The sequence below is a fragment of the Physcomitrium patens genome, chromosome 20 (assembly GCF_059467195.1).
Source record: "Physcomitrium patens ecotype Gransden chromosome 20, ASM5946719v1, whole genome shotgun sequence".
Classification (NCBI taxonomy): Eukaryota; Viridiplantae; Streptophyta; class Bryopsida; order Funariales; family Funariaceae; genus Physcomitrium; species Physcomitrium patens.
In genome coordinates, this window is record NC_143429.1 from 13,348,522 (window position 1) to 13,374,216 (window position 25,695).

Genomic DNA, 25,695 nt, shown 5'->3' on the forward strand with positions numbered 1-25,695 from the left:
ACATAAAATACTTGAGGTACTTGTGATTTTTATACACAATGATTTAACTTTAAGCATCTTTTAGATAATGATTTTATTTTGAAATGAATTTATAATTGTAAGAAGTTCTTTATCATGGATCTTTTAGTTGATCTTAGCTACTAAAAAGTTCATGGAATAAAAAGCTATTAGGTGGAACTTGTTATATGTTTCTATTTGTGATAATATTATATATGTACGAAAATTTGATATGTCTATTTCTATAAAAAAAAATGCCTCAGAAAAATTGATCTAGTACAAGATTGTTGCAAAAATAAATATTATTTTTAAGAATTCAAAAGATGTTTCAATTTCTTTTTTTCACTAAAGTTTGTCTTTTTAGATCAAATGTATAAGATGAGACATAATTTGAAAAACATTTTTGATGAAGATCTAGTAATAATTCACAAATCTTAAAAAAACATTGCATATCTTTGACTGTTTTTGAGATCTTTCAATCCATAATAGTTTGGACTTTCTTAAGATCTATCATAAGGCCATTTTTGAAATGATGTATTCTAAATAATCAATTTGAGTAGTATAAAATATACATTTTTTTATATTGGTATATTGACTTGCATCTTTTAGTTTTTATAAGACACAATGAACATAAAGTTCATGCTCTTTTATGTTCTTAGAGTAGATTAAAATGTCGTCTAGATAAAAAAATAACAAAGTCATTAAGAAACTCACAAAAGAAGCCATTCATTAGATGTTGAAAAGTACTTGATGTATTTGTGAATCTAAAAGGCATGACATTATTTTTGAAATACCTACACTTGGTTTAAAACATAATTTTTCATTCATTTTTTTTTTTTGATACATATCAAGTTATATGCTCTTTAAAAGATCTATTTTTATTTAGATATTTAATTGATTGAATTAATTAAGAAGTCTTGAAATCAAAAATAGATGATACTTATTTTTGAAAGTGATGTTGTTAAGTCCTTTATAGTCCACATACATTTGTAGAGATTTTTTTTTTTTTTTTTTTTTTTTTTTTTTTTTCACAAATATAGTAGGAGTCTTTGCTAGAGATTTATAATAGCTTATGTAGTTTTTAGCCAAGTTCTTTTGAATATATTCCTTGAATGCAGCCAATTCATTTTGTGATAGGTTATAGATTGGTCTTAATGGTGGTTGAATTATATCTTAAAGATCAATGGAACAATTTTAAGAAAAATGATTTAGAAGAATATCTACATTTTATTTTTCAAAAATGTCTTGATAATCTTTGTATTGGCTTAAAATACCACTTGAAATCTTTTTTCTATTGAAAAAAGATATGGTATATATAGTAAAAATTGATCATTCTTTTGCAGCATGCATGAAAACCCTTGCACCAACCAATAAGAATTTGGATGTATTGGACTTATGGATTTCTATTCGACTAGCAAAATCTTGGATTAAACTATAGAAGAAATTAATTTTATGAGAAATCTAATCTATTTGAAGGTAATATTTTTCTAGCTACAATAACTCTAAAATAATTGATTTAAAAAGAGATCCAATAATATTGAATATTACTTAGCTATTATGATCTTTAGTTGATATATCAAAAGGAGTTGTTTTATGGATCATGTCTTCAAAGGACAACAAATGACTATCTATGACTTTTACATGCATAAGCTTATTTTTTTAAATTATATATATATATATATATATATATATATATATATATAAAACTTTGTCTATAAAACAAGCTAAGGTTCTTCAATTTAATAAAGACTTTGTGAATTTTTAGTCTTAAAAAAACTTGTATTGTAAAACAAGGTGAAGGATATGAAGAAAGAATGAAACTTTTATTAAGTGTTAAGTAAGATTCGACTCTAAGAGTATTGTCAAACTTCTAAAGATGTACAATAGTTGCAAATCTATTCTTACTTTTTCCATGAATAGCATCTACAATTTTTTCTCCTATAGACAATATAAATAAATTCACAAGTCAAATTGGAAGATAATAATCTAAAACTTATAATATCAAATAAAAATTTCTATTAAAAAGGATGGTTTACTTTGAAGATATCAATTAGTATTTAAGAAATCAAAAATTTATTTAAAGATTGGTAGTATATATATTTTAAAACATAATAATAGAAATAAAATAATCCACTCACTTTTAAAATAAAAAATAATAATAATTTAATAATTTTATCAAACTATTAATGACATGATTTCTAAAAAAATTAAAGATCAATAAATTCTTGTGTTATTAAAAAATAACTAAAATATCACTCAAAGATATTATAATATTAAATTAAAGTAGCTATTATCAAAGACAAGAAGACTAAAAAGTCTTGAAATAAAACTAAGGTCTAAAATAGGATTGATAAGAGTGAAGAAGACTTTATTTTTGCCTCTATATATACTATCTAACTAGAAGCTATATAACGACATTCTATAGGATGTCCAACACATGTCTAATTTGTAAGACATATGTCTTAACTTGTAAGGCAAGTTTCTTCTATGTGCACAATATTGTTAGCTTATATTACAAGCTATCTACACATGTGACACATAGCTAACTTGTTAGTCAAGTTTGTAACCTATCAATCAACTATAAAATATACAAAGTCAAATATGCATCTATAAAGCTTCTAAGAAGCTTTGCCATAAGATAGTATCAAATCTACCTACATTTATCTTTTACCTAGTACTTCTTATATAAGTTAATATATATGTCTATGAAAATTATACGTTTATTAAGTCATAGATATGTTGTAAAAGCTTTCAAATTGTACTTGAAGACATATTTCAATTGTATGACTTATTTTAGAATTTAATTGATTTTCAGCCAATCCATCTTTTCAAAGTACATTATTTTTCTCCTACAATTAAAATTATTATATAATAAACTTTTTATTTTAACCTCACAAAAAAAAATGTGAATAAATAAGAATTTTAATATAATATAGATACTTGAAAGATGCTCTAAAATTTATTATGTTATATTTTTTAAAATAAGAAATTTCTATGAATGAAATAAATTAAATCTTGAGTGAAATAAGTAAATAAATGAATTTTTTTTCATATAATGTTTCCAATAAATTAAAGTAGTAACTTATCAAGATTATATTTATATACAAAAAAAAAAAAAAAACAAAACAAAACAAAACAAAACAAAACAAAAGTGTTTATATGAGTGAATCTTAATTTATCTTTAAATCTGATTATTATTGTAGACTTAGAAATAATTATAATATTAGACATAAGTCTTAGTCTTAGATGCAAGTCATAGTCTTAATCTTAAACATAAATTTTAGTTTTGAGTATAAATTTTGGTTTTGGTCCTAAATATGTAGGTAATTAAAATCTTAGATTTAATCTTAATATTAGACTTAAATCTCAATCTTTTTCATAAACCTAAAAATCCATTAAGTTTTATACATGTAATTAATCTTAAACATAAATCTTAAATCTAGATCTAAAAAATGATTTTAAATTTGATGTAGAATCTATCTAACTACTTTTAATATTATTTTAGATTAAAAATATCAATTAAAAAATTCTTGTATTAATAATCTAAAAAATAAAGTCTATATCAATGTGCCATGAATATATATCTATTATAATTAATATCTAGGTAATGTGAATAGGTAGAAGTAGATAAAAAATAGATTAATTTTATAATACCTTTTATATAAATTTCCTAGAAGCTTCTTAGATGTTGTTTTGACTTTACATGTGTTTATAGTTGATTGATAGGTTAGAAACTTGGTCAACAACCTAACCACGTCCCACATGTATTGGTAGCTTGTGGAACAAGCTAACTATGTGGCACCTATATAGAAAACTTGTCTTGCAAGTTAAAATATATGTCATGCAAAGTCAACACGTTTTTTAGAGGTCTTATAGAACGTTGCTATATAGATCCTAGGTAGATAGTATATATGGAGGCAAGAATGAAGCCTTATTCACTCTTGTCAACTCTTTTCTTGCTTTTAGTCTAGTTTCAAGAGTCTTTAATTTCCTTGTCTTTTGGCAATATGTATTCTAGTTTCTTTTTTAATATACATACTTCTCTATTTCTATTTTTTCATATTTCTTTGAAAGAGTCTTACCTATTTATTTGCTTTCATTGAGTTCTTATCCTTGACACAATGACCTCAACCATGTCATTATTTTTAACTAATACAATTTAAAATGAAATATCTTTTATTGTTCATTATATTTTTTGTAGAAATATTAATGCATGTATGTGTATATATGTCAATATATAATTTACTTATACAATTTTTTTTTTATTGTATTCTCTTCATTAGCCTCAAAACTATTGTTATCTTTTTAAAACTTATCATTTGTATTATTTATGCTTACCATCTTTTTCTTTCATTCTATCAAAACAAATAAACAAATAAATTGTATGAAAGCAACTTTTAGGAATGTGGCTAAATTACCATAATTGTAATTGTTATCATATCAAAAGCAAGTACCACATACAACTTCTTTGCTTTGATGTTCTATTAATGTCAAATCTTAGTTTTCTTCAAACTTAATTATTTCAAGTTTTAATTTATTTTGAAACATATGGTATCATAAATACCATGAATATTGACACAAATGTATTAATCAAACATATATTTGAAACTACCATGATTACAAGCAAGGCCATTCTTTTATATCCATCTTTTATAGGAGTATTTTTAAACATAGGTTAGTTCACAAAAGGCATTTGTTCTGTTTATTTGTGCCAACATATCTTAGCTTTCTTCAATCTTGTTTGTATGTAACTTGCCTCTTTTAAAGAGTATGTTGAATTGATCCTCATTTTAACACGTTGCAAAGAACTTTATTTCATTGCAAGTCTTTTGCAACAATTGATGTGGATGAAGTTTTCTTTTCTACAAATTGTTTAAATTTCTCTCTTAATCTTAGAATCTACCTTGTTAGATAATATAGGTTCTTCTACAATTTTTCAAAGAAATATTTGCAAACTTCATCTTCAAATTGTAATTGCTATTACTCAAATAGTGCTAATCTTTTCTTTTAATGGTTACTCATAAATGTATCTTGAGTTATCAAATAATTACAAAAAAATCTTCTACTTTAATGACTAAAATATGTTAGAAGTTGCAAGAATAAGTTTATATATATATATATATATATATATATATATATATATGTGTGTGTATGTGTGTGTTTTAATGAATGAAATAATCATATTGTTTATTTTCTAATTTTATCATTAGATACATCTTTGTAAGTAAGTCAACCATAATCATCAAAAAATATGAAATAAATTTCAAGATAATATTTTTTTTCAAATTTGAAAAAATCAAAAAATTAAAAAAAAATTATAGATTATTTTAATTTTTTTTTTGTACATAATAAATCAAGATTATAATTTTTTGTACATCAAATAATCACATTGATGTACACATATTGAAACCATTTATATTGATCATCAAATTTTAATGGCAAGTGAAATGAGTTTGACAGAGTCGTTTTAATAAATAAATAAATTAGCATAATAATAACAATAATGATAAGAAAGTATTCATTTAAGATAAAAACAAATAGACATGTGAGAGATACAATAAAATTTTCCATTGCATTAAGCTCAAAAATTATATCATTAAATTGCTCAAAAGTTTCAACATGGGTGGTTGTAAATAATTTGATGTATGTTTTTACACAAGATATTGAGTCTACAAATATTTCAAGCAAAAGATATAAAAAGTAAAGGAGTACAATATGATGTAATATAAAATGTTTTTATTTAAGACAATAATGATGACATTGATGAATCTTATGATAGACATTTATGTCAATCTTGTATTGTAAGTTTTGTAAACCGTATTAAAGCTAAATTATGTCAAATGCATTGATTGCATGGCAAATACAAAAATCACAAGAATTGAAAGGAACTTTGAACTTAAAGTAATGTTTTGAAGACAAAAATATTGCAATGTAAGAATATTGTTGTATGGGTTGGATTGAATAACAGACAAAGAGAAATAGTATGAAGGTTGAAATTATAACTATTTTGGTGGTTGTAAAGACCCACCCAACCATTACAATTTTAACCTAGACAAGATGTATGCTAACTAATCAACTTTCAAAACAAACATATTGATCTCCAATACTACATTAATTATGCAAAAGTGTAAACCAGATTCCTAAATTTAAAAAATCTGGTTTCTTTCATAATTGAAGAATAGTGATTTTTGTGAAACCAATATTTATAATCAAGATGTATTGTTATGAATGTGAGGTGAGTGTATTGTTACAGTATTTCGGATTTATGGTTAGGATTGCTCCAATGATTAAAGCCATCAAGAGTTGAGAATGCCTTAACTGGGTGACCTCAAATTTTGAAAGAAAACAGTTGAATCTAACCGATATCTAGATTTGCACTACCTGGGATCAAACCTGGTGGCACAATTTAATCTCTTAATTTGTACTACCTTAACAGTATCAAATCTAAACTTAAAGAAACGAAAAAACAAAAAACAGAGAAAGAAAGTTGATGCCTTTTAGAATGTGACATCTAATGCCACTATTGATAAAAAGAATTTTACGGTATTTAGTAACAGCCAACCATCTTAATATCATAATAAAAATACGAATCAGCCAATAATTCTATTTGGAAGCAAATGTTTGCAGATAAAAATAACTCTACCAGGATTGAAAGACAACTATCTCCTCAATCATATAGAAATTTGAAGTGGAAATAGCGTAACACCTAAATTTGACTTTTTAAGTAATAGAACATAGTTCTTCCACGTTCTTGATTCCCTCTACAGCTTGACATGCTGATGAGTACACCACTATCAGCAAGACCACAATCGACTCCACACCTCTTCTGACTGAACTCATTCAAGTAATCTTCCAACGAACATACTTAGCCGATCAAAAGCTTGGTTTCTTCTGTGAACTTATACTGGGGCACTTCCAGGTTGTAAGGTGCAGGACCCTTTCGAATGCGTCCCGAAATGTCGTAGTGAGAACCGTGGCAAGGGCAGAACCAGCCCCCATAGTCCCCTGCGTTCGGCAATGGCACACATCCCAAGTGGGTGCAAACGCCCACCACTACTAGCCACTCGGGATTTTGCACCCTTACAGAGTCTTCCTCAGGGTCCCGAAGCTCGTTCAATGGGGTCGAGTTCGCCAACTTGATGTCGGCTTCAGTACGATGACGCACAAACACAGGCTTGCCACGCCACTTCACCGTCACGGTCGACCCAGGTTCGATGCTGGAGATGTCAACCTCCAATGAGGCCAGAGCAAGAACGTCTCGACTGGCTGACATTGATAAAATCAGCTTGAGCGCAAGGATTCGCAGGGCTGATGCATAGATAAAACGCCCTCCTAGAAAAATAAAAAAGAAAACAAAATATACATATTAGAGTTGTGAGACTACACTAAAATGCACACGGCTTGAGATCTATGACGTGCAAAGTTTATGGGAAGAGGATATTATGCACAACTGATACGATCAGCAGATCGTGAAAGCCACAAAAACCAATAAATCACCAGCACTGGTATTCACAGGTAGAGCAAGCGGCAAATGGAGATGCAGCACGCAAAGGCTGAGAAGATGAACATGAAAGAACACAACATACCAGTCAGGATCAAGTAAGCAAAAGCCTTCTTGCTGGGATCCCCTGGTGCACATCTCTCGTGTGTATGCTCATCGTATGTAATCTCGTTAGAAATATTCTTCAAAGCCTGAGCTGTGGCTGGGACTGTATGTGTACCCGATACGGTCCCTGCCAGAGCATCTGAGGCAAATCCTGAGACATGGCAACAACATATGGCTTGATACATTAGTAGCAATATAATCATGACAATTAGGCACTCCTAGACTTATCAAGGATAGCAAAGCGCAACTTTGATATATTGACATAAGATATGAGAGGCACTTTGATATATTCACCGCGTGGACCAGTTTATCTGTAGAAATCAACTGTACAGCGTGATAAACAGGCTGAATGAAAAATCCCAAGTTTCCAATCAGCGCCGACGTTTGTCCCGCTCTAGAGTAACGGACAGGATATGGGCTAGCCTGCGTGTACTCCGGCATCCTATTTCAGTACTCTCCCTGCTCTAAAAGTATGCGGCACAAATCTATTATGCAGCTAATTTTATAGGGTCCCTTTGTTTACAGAATGATTATTACCCTAATTATGTAAATTTTCGTTAGGTTTCGAAGACAATCAATTTCACGAGTTCTAAACAAAACAATAGGTTTCTAACGTGAAATGTTGGTTTTGCGTTTAATCAAGACATGCTTCCACCAGAAGCAAAAAATACCACTGAACAACATATGCACAATTTCCTAGAACATATTGATTCAACTAGGGGAAACCTTTATGAATTCACAAGATCACAACTGCATAGATCCCAATCAATTCAAAAACAGAATATAACCCGAAGCTCAGCATCGAAGACTCCGCAAACCCTTAATGCGTCCTACACTTGTGTCAGAACCAAATCACCAACGAACACATCAAAGCATAGGCCACAAATCGACTGCCAATGTGCCCTAAATTCGACAACCCAAAGCGAAAACTCTTCGAAGCAACAGCACACAGCTGAAAGGCGCACACAGAAGACAAAAAAGCTTCACACGAAGAGAACCCACCACGAGAAAAGTGCCACGATCGGCTGAGCGAGCTAGAGCTAGACAGCACCACGCTCAGATCATTCTCAAGACGCTCCTCTTTCACGCAGGTGCTCACGTCTACAAGAGCCGCAGAAGCGCCCTGCGAGGACTGCGCAAGTCGAGCGAGTGCGGGAAGACGCCGCCCCAACCCCCTCGCCAACATGGTGCCGGATTCCTGACACCAAACCCTACGCACCAAGCGGAGCTCAAATCCCCACAGCAAACGCTGAGGGCAGTGAAGAAAAATGCACACGCTCGACTGCAGAGACAGGCCGTGCCGAACGCTGTCTTCCCAAAGACGACGACGTCGACGACGTTCGCCTTGGGGAACTCCAAGGGCACTTCATTGGAACTTGGAACACGGCACTTTCAGATTCATAACATGGAAGCATTCAATTGCTAGAAAAAGTTGAGCTCAGAGCTTCGGATCATGGTGACGAAATAACATGACTTGGGTAATGGAAAATGAAGGGAACTCATGCCGAGGGAAGCGTGGAAATATGACACCACTTTTCTGCAAGTTTTCTGATTCCCAAATTCTGTTGACACGGCTCCCATTCATACTGTGACCCACAATCGATCTCTTCAACAACATGGATGATATACAGACGATTGTCGAGGAATATTGTGCTGTTTCAGTCATTGTTTTGCAAACAGTCTGTGTGCTCTTCAGTGATGGTTTACTTCTCGGAATCGCGTACCCTAGTTCGTGTAGTGTCGTATGAAGCAAAAGCAGAAGTTCCTCAGGGGACGTTGATTGACACGCTCGGAAGCATGCTTGAGCTTTAATAGTATATGTCTCGGGGCTGTGCAGCATCGGCAGAAGTCGTGGAGCTTGTTTGGTTGATGTTGTAAGGCTGCGCGAAGCAGTTGGACATCGTTTCCTGGATCGTGTCTGGGATCTGCCGGTTTCAGATATTCGAGTGACAACTTCTGGGCCACGACGAGTTACGCTGGTGTTCCCCACTCATTCAAAAATGGAGCATCAGCAAGCTTCGGTTTCTGGATGTCGAGCTAGGTCACACTTTTGCATAAGATCTATCACCCTTTCTGGATTGATGAGCTATTGTCTGCAATTTGTGACTTGTGAGGTTACATGTCAGAAACTTGGGAATACTAGTCTTGTACCTGTCACATGCGGTATTCAAGCATTCGAAAAGCTGTCGAGCATATGCATGTCAGATCACGAGCCACAACTAGCTGCAGAGCGCGTTTTCATTCTGAATGTCATGAAGAATTCGACCGATTTTTGTTGCTGAAGAGGAGCAGGTGCTGCTGTAAGCAAGGTGGATCAGGGACACCACAGCATTCTCTTTAGCCTTGTCAGCTACGATTCCTCAACAGTATTACTGGAAATTATCCATGCTCTTGTCTTCATTCTGTTGTCTTAATGAGAAAGGGGCCAGGGGTATGCTCGAAGCGCCATTTGGCTTGCCATGAGGGACCTCTTCACGCCACATTCCGAACCCTCTGCAATTAGAAGTGTATCTGCACAGCTTTTGCATCCCCTCACGTAAAACATGAACGTTGGGGCCATTCGACTGCGCGCAAAGAATCGTGTCACTTCCTTCGATGCTAGTATTATGAAGATTCGATGATCGATCCACCAGGAATCCAAATTCAATTCTAAACTTGCGATCGCATTTCGATCGCTTCATCGGCGAGATCTGCGCCAACGAGGAAGAAGCGTCGCGACAAAGTCTAAATCACATTCGGTTGCAAATGCGGATGAATGTGTGGATGGCGCGTAGTGAAGGATGAGTAGTTAATGCGTATCAGATGGATAGGGTATCTTAGTTTGGATGGATGTAATACTTGATTCGCTGATGGATGTAATACTTGATTCGCTGATGGATGTAATACTTGATTCGCTGATGGATGTAATACTTGATTCGCTGATGGATGTAATACTTGATTCGCTGATGGATGTAATACTTGATTCGCTGATGGATGTAATACTTGATTCGCTGATGGATGTAATACTTGATTCGCTGATGGATGTAATACTTGATTCGCTGATGGATGAAGCTTTCAAACTCGGGAGGAAACTGTCGTCGATGGATGAATGTAGGTGATATCATGAGGCCAGGTTCGAACTTGAATGCCGAATGTTTCATTGTTTGTTTTCCAAGGGATAATTACAAATTTATTTATCATGTGGTTTATGCAAAATGTATCTGTGTCTGTATGTCTGAGCAGGTATGTGCTTACACACATAACTTTGTGATCCTTTAGCTTTGTAATGTTAAAAAATATCTTCAAAATTTTCACTAAAAGTTGGCATTTAAGATTTGTTAGACTTCTTTTCAAATAAATATATATATATATATATATATATATATACATATATTTGAAAAAAATGAAATAAAAACATAATTTTGATGTTATTTACGTGGTAGAGAATTTTTCTTAATAATAGACCATCAACCACTTAAATGGCTTATGGAATCTGACAACCTAATTAGAAAACTTGTAAGATAGGCCTTGATGCTTCAAGAATATGACTTTAAGGTAGTATATAGGCATGGTTGGTCAATATGGATCCTGATGAATTGAGTAAAACCCATGCCTAAGCCAAAATGATTCTATAAGCTTGTTCATAAGTTATTATTGAATTAATTTATTTTTATTTATTTATACCTTATCTATAGGTAATTATTGGAGTAAATATGTATGTATGTAACACACAAATACAAAAAAATGTTATATCAAGTATTTGTTTATACTATAATTTAAATAGTGTTGTAATTAAGACAATGGTTTTTTTATAGAAAATGAATTTTGAAGATATGTGGTATATGTAACTACTTCACTCCAATATTATTTAGCCAATTTTGCTTCAAGTAGTATTCATCTTGTGGCAATATGTGATGTTATTAAGGTAGAAAGAATTTGTCTTAATAAAGCACCGGGCTTCTAGGTGTCACTAATTGCTCAATTAAGTCTCAAGATAAAAAAAAAATACCAAGTTTATATATAATTTTTTTCATGTAGAGGCGATTACATAAGCCCTAAGTACCAAAGATGACCAAAAATGTAATAAAAATATTATAAAACCTTGTATATCCTTAAGAGGGTTTTTTTTTTAAAAACTTTAATAGCTCATATCTAACGATCGGACTATTTAAATAAACCAAAATTTTATATAAAGTATTAATTAACTTTTAACAACTAAGACAACAAATTTTAATTGCAAATTCGTTACAAGTCGAGATATCTCTAAAATCCTAAAAATAGCTCCAAATCCTTACTTACATACACCCATGTGCAATTTTCTTCATATCTTACAAACTAAACCTTCAAATACCATAAAATTTTGATATATAGCTTTTTAACCTAATAACACACACTTTTGGAAATTTTGAGCCAAAAATTCATCTAAAAACTCAAGATATGGCTCCAACCATTACTATCAACAAAACGACTCACTTATTGCCTTTGAATTACATGTTCTATCTTCAATGCCTCATAACTCCTTCACACAAACTCCAAATATAATAATTCTTTTACAAAAAATGTAGATCTTAAAATCACCCTTGCGGCCACACCTCTCAATCTCCAAAATCTATGATTAAACTCCTTGTAACATCAAAAGAACAACAATATGTTTTAAAAAGACACCTTAACTTCAAATGGCTATAACTTCATCACTTTAATTCCAATTCCTCTAAAATTTGTACAAAAATTGTAGTGCAAATCCTAATTCTTATAATCTTTGCTTTTGATTCTCAAATGCTCCTTTTGAAGTCGCCAAAACCCTTGTTATGGTTGCAGATAGCTTGCTGAATGCTTATTAGGCGTGGCCTTTGACCAATATGCATGAAAATCTTTACCTTTTATCTTCATCCATCTATACTTTGCTTTCATTCCTCCAAATAAATTTTTTAGAGGTTTGGATCTTCATCTTTGAGCTCCAATCTTCTCTTTAAATTTTAAATTAAATATCTAAATTTTGTATAATTTAAATATTATAATCAACATAAATAAACTTCAAAATAAAATTTCTTATAACAAATCTCTTTAAATTAACTAACTAACCACTCTAATATACATCAATAATTATTAATATATTATATATTTTAGTTAATTTTTACATATTATAAACAATTATAATATGACAACATTCTATTCTTTTTTTTAATTACATTATTTTGTCTTGATGTATAAGACATTATAAATTGATATTATATGCTATGAATAAATAAATAGTAATTAAATTAAAATAATAAGTATTCTTCTCTTTGGTCAAATCAAAGGATATAAAGTTTGTACTTGATTTGAATTTCAGTCCAAATATGAAGTATTTTTAATACCTTAAAATATATATATATTTTTTATAAAGATTTTTTTTTTAGAATAGTCATCTATAAAGATGACATAATATTAAAATTTAGAAAATATAAGAATTATAGTTCTTCTATGGAGATTAGAATGGATAATTTAAAAAGGTTGTATGATTCAAAATATAATAAGTTTGAGAAACCCAATCATGATTTATTTGCTATATATGAAAATAAAAAATTGGTAGAAAAATATGTGCTTAAAGAATAGGTTTGTAATAATATTAAATTGAATAAGCTTGCTTAGCTTATAATTGTTGATATGCCTAAACTCGTGGTGGTATAGTTGGGTATTGTTGTGGATAATATTGGAGGATCCAAGGTATAGATTAGAGGCATATGTAGTAGCTAGGAGGTTATTTTTTTGAGGCTGGTAACTACTATGAATGTTATTGACAAATGTGGAAAGAAAAAATCTACAAAGTCCAAAGATTGATGTATTGTACTAATATAATGGTAATGGCAAGATATTGCATTGAGGTCAAATTGTCATTGCCGATTGGAGTTCAAATAATGCCACATTGTCGTGTTGTAGTTTGGCTATTATATGAAAATAATGTAATTATGTAGTTAATATATAATTTATTAAATAACATAGTAAGAGCCATGTTAGTAGATTTTAGTTGGTTGTAGAATATAATTTGATTATTACTCTGAGAAGAGGTTGTTTAAAAAGATTACTATAGAATTTGTATAACTTTAATTTTCTTTTGATAGTAGCTTTTAAGATTAGTTTTGGTTAATAGTAACTTCTAAATATTTAGAATCACCTGTATTAGACATTGGTGACCTTTGAAAACTTCTTTTGGTTCTTTTATTTGGTGTTTAGAGCATAAATTATGTAAATCTTATAAGAAAAAAAAATGATTAAAGAAGGATTTTGGTAGCAAAGGGAGTAATTAGGGTACCAATATAAATGAATGGAGATGAATAATGAAAATCTCCATTCCTATTGGTCAAAAATTATGACCAATGGGCTTTGAGGAGGCTGCCTGAGGCCATATTAGGGATTAGGGTTAGTTTCTCGAGGCCATTCGAGTTTTAAAGGCTAGGATCAGAAGGTTTAGGTTTTTGGCTATGATTTTGGTGCAAGTTTTGTATGGTTTGGAGTTTATATGAAGGAGATACATGCGCTCAAAGTAAAGGTATTGATTTAGGAGCTACTGTCACTCTTTTTGGCATAATGCATGCGTACGAATAGCAATTGAGGATCGGCAATAGCGACTGGAGAGAGCACTTTTGCGGCTACACTTTTCACATACTGCTTATTGGATTGCAAGTTGAAGTGAAGGAGTTATTGGATTTTGAAGTCAGCACATGCAATCTAAGGGTAGTAAGTAACCGATTTGCTAGTAGTTGTCTCTTGAGCTATATCTTGAGCAATTTGATAAGGTTTTGGCTCAAAATTTCAGGGAATGTGTAATTTCATGTTAGTAAACTTTGTACATAAGATTTATGACATTTGAGTATTGGGTTCTTGAGATATTAAGATAATAGTGTTCGGGTGCTTGTAAATTAGGGTTTAAAGTATCTGCTAGGGTTTCTTAGATGCCAAAAGATCGGGAGTGAATTTGCGGTTGGTTTTTTTTGTGATAAAATTTAAGGGTGAACTCTACCTACCCTATAAATTTGAGACAAACTGAACGGTTAGATCAAGAGTTATGATTTTCTAAAGTTCTTGATAAGAAAACCCTTCGTGGGAAAAATATGTTTTGAAGGGATTTTGATATATTTTGAGTTTTATGCAAAATAAATGAGTTTTGGGAGGCTAACACAAGATTCATATAAAGGTTTAAGCTACACTCTCTATAGCTAGATACCCAGTGTATTCCCAGATAGCAAATCACGCCATACGACAATGTGTTATGGCCAAAGCCAAGGTGGAGGCTTTGGTTGGAATATGATCTCCACCTTTGATAGGATCAATGTTATATTATGTATATTTTAGTTTAAAAATGCAACAAGTACCTAATTGTGAAAGATAAAAAAAAATGCAACTATAACTCTACTAAGTCTAATAGAATCTTAAATAAACTTTAAGTAATCTTAATCAAATTTTAACTTATTCAAAGTAAATTTTTAAAAAGTTATAAGAGAAATACAAAAGAATTTATAAATTAATTTCAAATTTATAAACCTTAAAAAATATCAATAATTTTAAAGAAATAGTAGAAATGAAAAAAAAATTCTAAAAAAATACTAAAAATAAGAATTTTAAATAAAACTTAATTATATTTTAATTTAATCTTAATTAAAATCCTAATAAAAAACTTAATGAACCTTAACCAAATCCTAGGTAAAATCCTAATGAAACTCCAATCAAATCCTAAATCCTAAATAAATCCTAATAAAATCTCAAGAAAATCTTAAATAAATCTTAATCAATTATCATAGTTATTTAAAATCTCAATAAATATTAATTTAACCATTTTTTTTCACTAAAATTTTATCTAAACTTGAATCAATAAGCAATTATTAAGCTTACAATTTGATAAGAATTAAATTCACCAATTGCAAGAAAAGCTTCCAAAACCTTTGAGATATTGACAACCTTCCTTCTTTCACTTGAATGTTGATCTTTCAACAAAGATTCTTATTTGTTAAATTATTCAATTGTTTCAAAAATTGAATTGTGCATAGATATTTAAGTCTAAATTGTTTTCACTAATTTTTCCTTCAATCAAACAAGTAGATATTTCTAAATTAAAAAATCTCTTATTGATCCTAAATTTCAATTATCCAAGTCTATAATCCAAAAAACTCTCATAATCTTCAATCTAACCTATTAATTGATATAAAAAAATTCAAATTCATTTATAACAATTACAAAGACAAATTACTAATGGTTTAGTTATAAATATGCTATAAAATTCATAAAATCCTTGAATTTGTATACTTATTTTTATTTCACAAAATCTAAATCCACCAAGTACATTAGTAATTTTAAAAATCCTTCAAAACTTCAATATTAATCCAAGTGACATATAACCAACTCTCCTTTTTTAAATTAAATTAAATTAAATTTTTAATAAGTTTGTTTCCTAATCCCACTTTTCAATTGACAAAAGAACTTTAGAGATACTGTAGGTGGGTGGTTTTGTACCTTAGAATCTGATTTTGATCTAGGTTCACAACTAATCCTCCTTGGATATCAATTTTTGATAATTTTAGGTAATTTTTACTTAAACATATTATTAAATCTCTCTTAAAAGATACATATATTATTTACTTATCTTATTTATTTTAATTTGATGCATTCATGCTCTTATAAAGTAAATAGAAGTTCTTTGTACAAAAATAATATTAAGACTAAAAATTTTATTATCTTACTATTATTATTTTTTATTTTTTTTATTACATATTTCTACTAGGCTCCTCTTTAATAACATAAATATTTTTATTTTTTTACTATATAGTCATGTTAATATACGATAGTGGATGCCAAGCCACTTGTAGAGGCAAATACTCCAAGTAGTATGGAATTGCCATTGCCAATTGGAATAGATGTTAGACTCCTTACAAAAGCAAAGGCTTTGATTGGAGTAGATTTCTCATCACTGATTGGAGTGGATATTGGTTTACTTATGAAGGTGGAATTGCCGACTAAGGTAGGATTTCTATTGCTAGTAAGAGTATTGTGTAGAGCAAGAAACATGTTAGTAGCTAAGGTTGAACTGGATCAAAGTTCACTACTAAATGTGTCTCAATTAGATAGAATGTAGAAATATGAGTACAAAAGATGATATACTTTAGGAGTTAGAATGATAGAAATTACATACATTGTATTTTGACATATTATTATTTGTTTTGGTTGTGATATAAAGATAACAAGCAAAAATGTGACTGTTTAAAAAAAATTAGATTATTCTAAAGAGAGAAAACTACAAGCTTAGTGTAATCTTTGTTAAAGAGGTGATGTTTTTTTTTTTTGATTAAGATATTGCTACATTATTAATCATTTTTTCAAATTGAAAAAAGATTTTTTTGAAGATCAGGAATATAAAGTGTATTTATAAGGCAAATGATTTTACCATTGATGAAGCAAATTTCTACATTTCTTTCATCACAAATGAGAAGATTGGTATCATTACCTAAGTAAACTTTGTAGTCACTAAGTAACAATAATGTAAAATTGATGAACTATTATTTATTACGTATTAGATGGTCAATGGCAAAAAAGTCAACAAACTAATATGCATCTTTTGATTCACCTTGATTTGATGATATCTTAGAATGAAAAGCTTGGATGAAGTAGATATGAATATAGAATATAGGAGGTATTTCTTCTATATTATTTAGTTTCTATGTTATTTTATTTTTGTAAGAATTATGAGATGTTGTTGTTGTATTTGCAACATATTTGAATTTCTTAAAGCAATTTAAATTCCAATGCCCCATCTTTTTGCAATGAAGATATGATGTTTTTAATTTGACTTTATTTTTTTGTATATTTGTGGTCTTTTGAAGGTGATTTTGACACTTGTTTATGTTGCCACTTGGCTTTGCAATTGGCAAAGAATGCTTGGGACTTAGATGACAAGTTTTTCATAGTTGTCTCTTTTTGAAGGAAGTCGGCAATCAATTTTTGTAATGTTGCAATCCTTGTTATGCATAATGTTTAGATTACAATACCATATTATAATGGCATGAATTTCATTAGGGTAAAAAATTCCATTTGTAATGGTATGATCAATCAAATAGAGTGACATTGTTCAAATATGGTCTTGAAGTTGTAGAGATATTGTATGATGGATTTTTTTGCTTTCATCTAAAATATTATGACTATTTGTGTGGGTGAGTTTAAGTAACTATACCATTTGCGGAGTAGATATTTTTTAAAGCCAATTGTGCTTTATTGGAAATTTTGTATGCTCCTATGTATAAAAAGATAAAATTGCATATGCAATCTCAAAGTATTCTAAGTGCAATATTATCCTTTTTCTTCAATGTGAGTATTGCTACTTGGTTTATTATTATTGATGTGATTTCTTTTGTTATTGGTTTTGGTTTACTTTCTTTTTCACTCACTATCTCCTACAATTCTTCCATTTGTATTTAATCTTGATTTTTTGCCTCCAAATAGTGTACCAAAATCTATCAAATTTTAGTCATTTCTAAGTGGTGATGTTGTTTGAAGTCATTTTTGTGAGGGAAGGTCTATAGATGCCCTAATTTTTGTGGAGAATGTCTTCATTACAACACTTCTTCTTGTATACTTTTTTTCTTTAGTTTTCTATAATTCTCTAAGCTTTGATACCATATTGGAATTAGGAGTGTAATTCTAACATTATTTTATTTTATTTTATTTTTATTATATATGAAAAAATGATTTTATATTGTATTGTGTTTCTATTTTATCTTATCAAAGGAGGTGAAACACAAAGAGTTGTGACTTTGCAACAATGTCTGTTCAGCATTTATATTGCCAAATATTAGTTATGTATTGACTTTGTGATTTCTAATAGTTTACAGGTGCCCTAGTTTCTTTGTAGAACATCTTCAAAAAAACTTCCTTGTCTTAAATGTGTTTATTACTACTTTTTTAGAATTTACAAATTCTTCTAAAGATACTTTGATACCATATTAAAACTTAACAATGAGAGTGATAACTAATTCTAAGTTCTATTATGAGTAATAATTATTTTTATTGACAATGAGTTCGTTTAAAAGTGAATTTATAGTGCCGAGAGGACAACGCAACTGGAAGGGATGTGCCCTGTCGACAGGGTGCGCCGTTCCTGAAGAAGCACACTCTGTCATGGACGAAGGTGCATAGTTACTACAGAGACGCACTCTGCTGATATTCTAATACGCTCTCGACGGGATGCGGCGTTTTGCAAAGAAAGCAAATTTGATTATATTCTAATAAGGCTGGAAGAATCAATCAGAAGAGGAAGGAATCTTGCGGCTTCAGAAGAGGAATCTTGTGGAGGCTTGGGGAGGGCGAGAAGCGGAAGCAACGGAAAGGGAAGGGAAAGAGGGGGGGGGGTGGGGATTTTACCGCAGCTGTGCGAGGAAGGAAGGAAGGAGAGGGAAGGTAGAGCACGTGAATCCTCCACAACCAACTCCGACGTTGCAAGATCTCGCGGTCAGGGTTTTAAATGTTGCGTCCGTGAGCCTCGGGGGCCAGGGCCAGGCAGTACGCCAATCACGGATAAGCGGCGTGGATCCCAGGTGGCTCGGAATCGCGGCGGACGGATATTGCCTGCAGGAAGAGCGGCCCCATTGATGGGGGGGGGGGCATCAGGGAAGGAACTAAGGCAGGGGGTCTCGATTCCTAAGCATCCCCTTTCGCTCTCAAAGGTGGGGGGGGGGGGTCACACTGTCACGGAGCTTTTCTCTCGGCGCGCCGTCTCCGATTTTCCCCCTCTACCCCTGTTCCCTCGGCAGCCTCTGTGGAGGAGAAGCTGAGAACACTCTAATCTCTCTCTCTCCCTCCCCGTCCAATCCCCACCTGCATCGTTTAACCTGCCTCTCATCTGCTCGCTACCATTTGCAATGGTTCCGCGTTGCTGTCATCCCACCCTTCCTTGCCACTTCCGATGCGAGGCTATCAACGTTATGGGCTTTGTAGACCGGCGAAAGTGGAGGTGTAGTTAGTTTGCCTGGGTCGGAGCGAATTGGGTTGGCGTTGGGAGGCTGGGGGATTAGGGCGCTTGTTAGGTTGAATCGATTGGGTGTAGAAGTAGTAGTGTGCCGGGGGTGTGCGGATTTTGGTGTCGACGGGGACGGGCAGGTGGGGAGTTGTGGGCTTTTTTGGATGTGAGAGGGCGATTCACGAGGCGGCGGCGTCCCATTTGAGGTGGGAGTGACTGGATGTGATTGAGTGTGTAACTTCTGGGAAAAAAATAGTGAGTGATTGCCACCTACTGATTGCGAATCCGGGACTTTGTGAAGCTGGTGTTTTCCTTTTTTTCTTTTTTTTGGTGGTCGGAGCTTGACTCGTGGGTTTGTGGTTCCCAGGGTCCGGCGATTTTAGGTGATTTCGCCACTACTTACGAGACTCGTGCGACTTTGGGCGTATACGTTCGGTTATCGGTACCGCGGTTAGTCGATGGATCTCGCAGGGTACAGTGCTGGTAAATCGACGTGATTTAGTCGTGCAGGATTTCAAGAGGATCTGGATTTAGTAGGCGAGTGTTTACAGGTTTGGCGCAAACGAGCTGGTAATTGTGCATATGTCGTGCGTTCGGGATCTTCATGGTCGCATTGCCAGAAACCTCCACGATGCAAGAGGTAGCACACATTTGGAGCACGCTGTGCATTGTGTTCAGGGATTTGCAACTATAAATGCGACATTTTATAGTTTTTATTGTCATCAGGGGATACAAATTTAAGGAGTTCCTCTCTACCGAGACTTACCATGTTGACGCAAATAGAACCTCATAGGCAGTTGATTTCTGTAATTTGATTCATCCTCAGTCTGTTGCGTTCGAATCTCAATCCCGGAACTTGAAATAGTGAATTTTCAGTGGTATGGATCGGGGTTTAGCTGAACTGCAACAGTAGTCAGCGATGGCAGGAAGAATTCTACTCTAGAGCAGTCGACAGATGGACGAAGGCCAGTGGACTCCTTGCACATGGTGATGCAGAACGGCAAAGACCACATGCGTGGACAATTCCTCCCACCCGCTATTCAGCTCGGTCTCAATCATGTCATTGCACATGTATCCTCTCCTCCCATCTCCCCCGCGAATTCCCCGCGCCACCGCCGGGAGAGATCTCTCGGGGGGCGCACCATGGCCATTCGCGAGCCGAAGGTCAAGTACGGTTCACCCGTTGTCAAGCATCGCGTGAACTCGACATGGTCGCAGAAGCTGACCCACTTCTTGCTCTCATTCTTCCGGAGACGCAACCGGGTGCTGCTCTTCATCCCTTTCATCTATGTCACGGGCATGCTGCTCTACATGGGGGGCGATATCTCTATGGAATTTCCGCCGTTTCCTGGCCGTTATCGACCAGGCTCCGTGTACCGCAGCGATCAGGTGTTCGAGAAGTTGTGGCCTGAAATGGAGCGTGCCGACTCGTCTTCCTATGGGGTATGTATCTTCTATAAACCATCTACCCAATGCCGAATCAAATCATTTTCATGAAATTGAGAGAAGAATGAATTGTCGTAATTCAGTTTTTTACACTGGTTTTTGAAGGGCAAGTTATCAGAGCATCCTAACTAGATGGGAAGTTTCCTGTAGGTGGAGTTTGGTTCGCTACCTGACGCTGCTGGGGGCAGCCATGGACGGCAGGTCTTGTCCGCTTGGGAGTATCCCAAAAAGGGTGGAGGCTTTACGCCGTGTCTTAGTTCCATTAACCAGAAAGCAGGTACGCTTGTTGTAGACGGGCTTTAAAATCGCACCCGTTTCTCGTAGAGGGAGGGATCGGTGTGCGGGTATCTGTTCATCTGAACCACGTGCGGATTAGTTTTGTACTGCTTCTGTGATACCGGTAGAGAGCATGTTGTAGGCTTTCGTTGAGACGAGCTTCTTCTGCTGAAACTTCTCTGCTTGCATCTGCTGTAGGTTTACCAGAGTCAAACGGGTACATTCTCGTAGAAGCAAATGGCGGTCTAAATCAACAGCGCTCCACTGTATGTTTCTTTCTCCTTTTGCCTTGAGCCGAGTTCAAATGAAGAGACGTACTCTTAGTAGCTAAAACTCGCGGTGAGGGATGGTGTCCAATATGCCTTGTGTTTATTAATTCTAACGATAATGTGGCCGGAATGCAGATATGTAATGCCGTTGCCGTTGCCAAGCTTATGAATGCCACACTCATTATACCCCATTTTCATCTCAACAGTGTGTGGAAAGATCCCAGGTGTGCATTGTTGAATTTTCCTGGTGATTGATTTCGTGAGCTCTTAAGAACTATGGGAGACTAGACTAGGCTGAGGTGAAGGCTTTTTCAGTGCACACAGTGGGTTCTGCGCTTTCTTGAGGGATTTCACTCGTTCTTGTATTAAGCATGTTTTTCCTGCAACATTCAGCAATTTCGGGGAAATTTTTGATGAGGCTCACTTCATCGAATCCCTGTCTAAGGAAGTCCGAATACTTCGAGATTTGCCTCAAGAGTTACTTGATAAATTTGACAATGGTAACACGATATTCAAGCTGAAAGTGAAAGCATGGTCTCTCCCCCGTTTTTACCTGGAAGAAGCTCTCCCTGAGCTTTTAGAGAGAGAGTAAGTGCAATCATCTACTCGTCGTTCTCCTTACTGCGTCAATCAGCTGCCATACGTGTGACTTGATTAAGCCCGGAGCTTATCATCTGACCAAGTCTCACGGGGCTGTGTGGATGGCAGAGTTATCAGGTTCACGCCCTTTGCTAATCGTCTGGCATACGATGGCATTCCGAAGAGAATTCAAAAATTGAGATGCTACACCAATTTTGTAGCCCTGCGTTTCGCTCAGCCAATTGCTAATATGGGCAACATACTAGTTAAACGAATGAAAGCAAAAAGTGCGAAAACAAATGGCAATTATGTGTCTATTCACCTCCGGTTCGAAGAGGTACCGCATTTCTACTGCCCAGTTCTTATCTTAATCGAATGTCAACTGAAAGTAACTTTCTTTACAACACTATCTTTGATTTCTTTCTCCTTGAAAATCAATTATTGGTGGTGGGGTAATTTTATGAATTCGTTCGCTCCAGGATATGGTAGCTTTCTCCCAATGCGTCTATACTGGTGGCGAGGAAGAAAAAACTCGGCTTGACAATACTCGTGAAAGAGGTTGGCGTGGCAAGTTCACTAGAGAAGGCCGTGTGAATGCATCACCGGAGCAGATTAGGAGAAATGGAAAGTGTCCCTTGACGCCTGTTGAGGTGCGCTTAATTGACCTGGATTCAACGATTCACTGCAGAGAGTTCTGGGGTTGTTAATGACCAGTTTTGGTAGAGGATTTGCTATCAGTTGTGTGCAGGATGTTTACCCCATTTACATTGGGCGAGAAACACAGTTAGGGCTATCAAGTCAATCTTGAGACATTTCGTAATGGCAGGTGGGAATGATGCTGCGTGGAATGGGTTTCAGCAACAGCACACCTATCTATCTAGCTGCCGGATTGATATACAAAGGAGAGGAAAGCATGGAGCCGCTCCGAAGAATGTTTCCGTATCTTCAAAGCAAAGAAACTTTACTAACACCCGAGGAATATAAACAATTCAAGGTAAGCTTAGTTTTGCACTTCGCTCACCCTTTGGTTTTCAGACATCTTAAATGCATTTTTCACTGCTAGAGATTGCAGACATCTTACATATCTCGCTGCTTAATATTCGAGCGCACGGCACAAAGTCTCATGGGTCGATCTTCTACTTCTGCAGGGCTTTTCTTCGCGGTTAGCAGCTATTGATTACACCGTCTGCCTTCACAGCGAAGTGTTTGTGACTACACAGGGTGGTAATTTCCCCCAAATACTGATGGGACATCGCCGGTTTCTCAACAAAGGCCACTCCAAGACTATTAATCCTGACAAGCGACGCCTAGTCCTGCTACTAGACAATCCCCACATTGAGTAAGTCTTCACTGCAAAGCCTGGTTCTCGCATTTCTGGTTGAGCTAGTAAGTTGTGGACAGTTTTCTGGACCAAATCCGCGGACGAGGCGTGGTCAGCGCGAGAAAGTGAATCTGATAAACTGATCGATCCTGTCCGATGCGCAGGTGGGACGCGTTCCGGAAAATCCTGGTAGATATGCGGAGGCACAGCGACTTCAAGGGCTTGCAGCCCCGGAAATCGTTCCCCGTCAGTCCAAAAGCGTATTTCACGAACCCTCCCAAAGCGTCGGTATACACATTCCCCGCTCCAGAATGCATGTGTGCCGAGCCTGCAAACACTAGGACGGCGACGGAGGTGCTGGTCTCCAAAGCGTAGATAACGAAGACGAAACCGATCTGCGAGGGCTCATGTGCCCCCGAATTCTTTTCAAATAGTCAGGTAGGCGTAGCATTCTTCACAGATTCGTCATTTGTGGGCAACAGCCCCTCTTACTGTAATTTATCAGTCATCGCCGAGTTCATGATTTTTCTGTTTGTGAGCACACGGCCCGCGCGGGCCGCCTGTGGGTACCGGCCACTGCTTGGGTCCCCTGGTTTCAATAAACGTTGAAAACAAGTCAGATGTCTCCAGACTATCGCAATTCCGCTACCAACTCTGGGTCTTCCGCTCACAAGCGGCTTTTCATCCTTCGGATGGCATCTTCGATGCCGACACTGCTCCGATGGTCCCGAGCGTCGGAGGTGTCTCGCACGGTGTGCACGATGTAACTTCCTCGGCTACGCAACATGTTTCGACTGATTCTATTCATCAGCATTACATAATGTTGACATACAGTTGCATTTTTAATGCGTTTCATGTAACTGAACACTCACTCACAGCCGTAAAGCTCCCCGTGACCCATTTCTAGATGCCGATTCATGAGTTCACCGACACTTTCTTTGGAGAATCTCTCTCTCTCTCTCTCTCTCTCGCTGTTTTTTCAAATACAGAACTGTAACGGAAAATTTGAAATTTTTTCGTCGTTGTTGTTTCGTAATTTCGTTCATTTCTGTGATGTGGAAGTTTGGGGTCCGTTTAGCTTGATTTATTCGAATCTGAGTTTGATGTCCTCTGAAGAAGGATCGCAAATTACGAAATGTGAAGGAACAGAATGCAGTGTAAGTGACTTGTGATTGACAATAGCTTTGTTTAACTTGTGTGTAAATATAAACATGGTTTGAAATGAGGTTTGTGCAGCATCTTTGCTTAGCTGGTGGTGTAATAATTTTCTCAACTGTTTTTACGGACATCTATATTTTGTTGTTCTTGTGGTTTTTAAAATGTTTGCAATTGAAACATGTTAAGGAACTCTTACATGTGGGTCTGATGTAATGTCACATTTAATCTCTATTGATTGCAAAAAATATAAATAAATCATTTTAAAGACAAATATTCTATTTTCGCAATCCATTTCCACATATGATAATGTTTGTTTGTTTGTTTGTTTCTTTGCTTTTGTAATTTTTCGATGTCATTGTTTTAGTAAAATTAATTTGAATTTTTATCTCCAAAAATAATTCTAAATTTATCATATTGCTCTACATAAAGTTTATTTTAACAGTAGATATATGTAACAAACCTCAATTGTTTGTTTTTTAAAAATGTTCTTGAACATATTGTCTACCAATAAGACAATCTTTACAAAAACAACCTTTATGCCGAAAAAGGTATTGCCTTCAAACAGTATTGGTAAGAAACCAAACATAATAAGGAATTCACTTCAAACATTATTAGTAAGGAACCAAATTAAACTCTCTCTCTATATGTATTAAACCAAATCAAAAAATAAAGTCCATATAAGAATGCCCTACTTGAATTGTATATATATTTTTAAATTTTTTTTGTGTCTATATCTATATCTATATATATATATTCTGTTTGATATCTTATGTCGATTGATTGCTTGAGCAGCAGCCTGACTTGATCATCGTCTCTGTTTCGACAGTTCTAGAAAATTCTTTCACCAGCTACAGCACCATTCAAGTTCACACACTCTTTGGAAATGCACCAATTACTCCTCCGAGTGTTGCTACGAACTGGGTCTTAGCTCAGCCAAATCATAACAAACCACTGATGAAAGTATCCTTGTATTTGGCATCCTGACCGTGCCGATCTTCTGGATACGGTACATGTGAAGATGAACTTTGATGTACACGATGGAATCATCATGCCAAGATCTTTTATGTTCTGGCTTTCGTCGACT

General features: G+C 34.4%; 2 protein-coding genes across 6 annotated transcripts; one reads left to right on the forward strand and one right to left on the reverse strand.

The window, feature by feature from the left end:
- Positions 1-6,575: 6,575 nt before the first annotated feature.
- On the reverse strand, positions 6,576-8,883 carry LOC112273700 (cytochrome b-c1 complex subunit Rieske-4, mitochondrial). The gene is made up of 3 exons (XM_024502786.3): positions 8,606-8,883; positions 7,584-7,754; positions 6,576-7,329 (listed from the first exon to the last, which is right to left on the reverse strand). Exons 1-3 carry the CDS (start codon positions 8,787-8,789, stop codon positions 6,863-6,865), a joined length of 822 nt encoding a protein of 273 aa, XP_024358554.3. The 5' UTR covers positions 8,790-8,883; the 3' UTR covers positions 6,576-6,862.
- Positions 8,884-19,264: 10,381 nt separating this feature from the next.
- Positions 19,265-24,085, forward strand: LOC112273683 (O-fucosyltransferase 9). 5 transcript variants are annotated; one of them, XM_024502739.3, is made up of 12 exons: positions 19,265-19,817; positions 19,930-20,202; positions 20,439-21,005; positions 21,159-21,285; positions 21,483-21,550; positions 21,689-21,777; positions 21,947-22,141; positions 22,262-22,469; positions 22,612-22,782; positions 22,959-23,126; positions 23,281-23,471; positions 23,618-24,085. In XM_024502739.3, exons 3-12 carry the CDS (start codon positions 20,547-20,549, stop codon positions 23,826-23,828), a joined length of 1,887 nt encoding a protein of 628 aa, XP_024358507.1. In that variant the 5' UTR covers positions 19,265-19,817; positions 19,930-20,202; positions 20,439-20,546; the 3' UTR covers positions 23,829-24,085. The 5 variants fall into 5 exon arrangements, with proteins under 5 accessions (XP_024358507.1, XP_090101254.1, XP_090101256.1 ...); XM_090245128.1 differs by having other exon boundaries at positions 20,473-21,005; XM_090245130.1 differs by having other exon boundaries at positions 20,476-21,005.
- Positions 24,086-25,695: the final 1,610 nt, after the last annotated feature.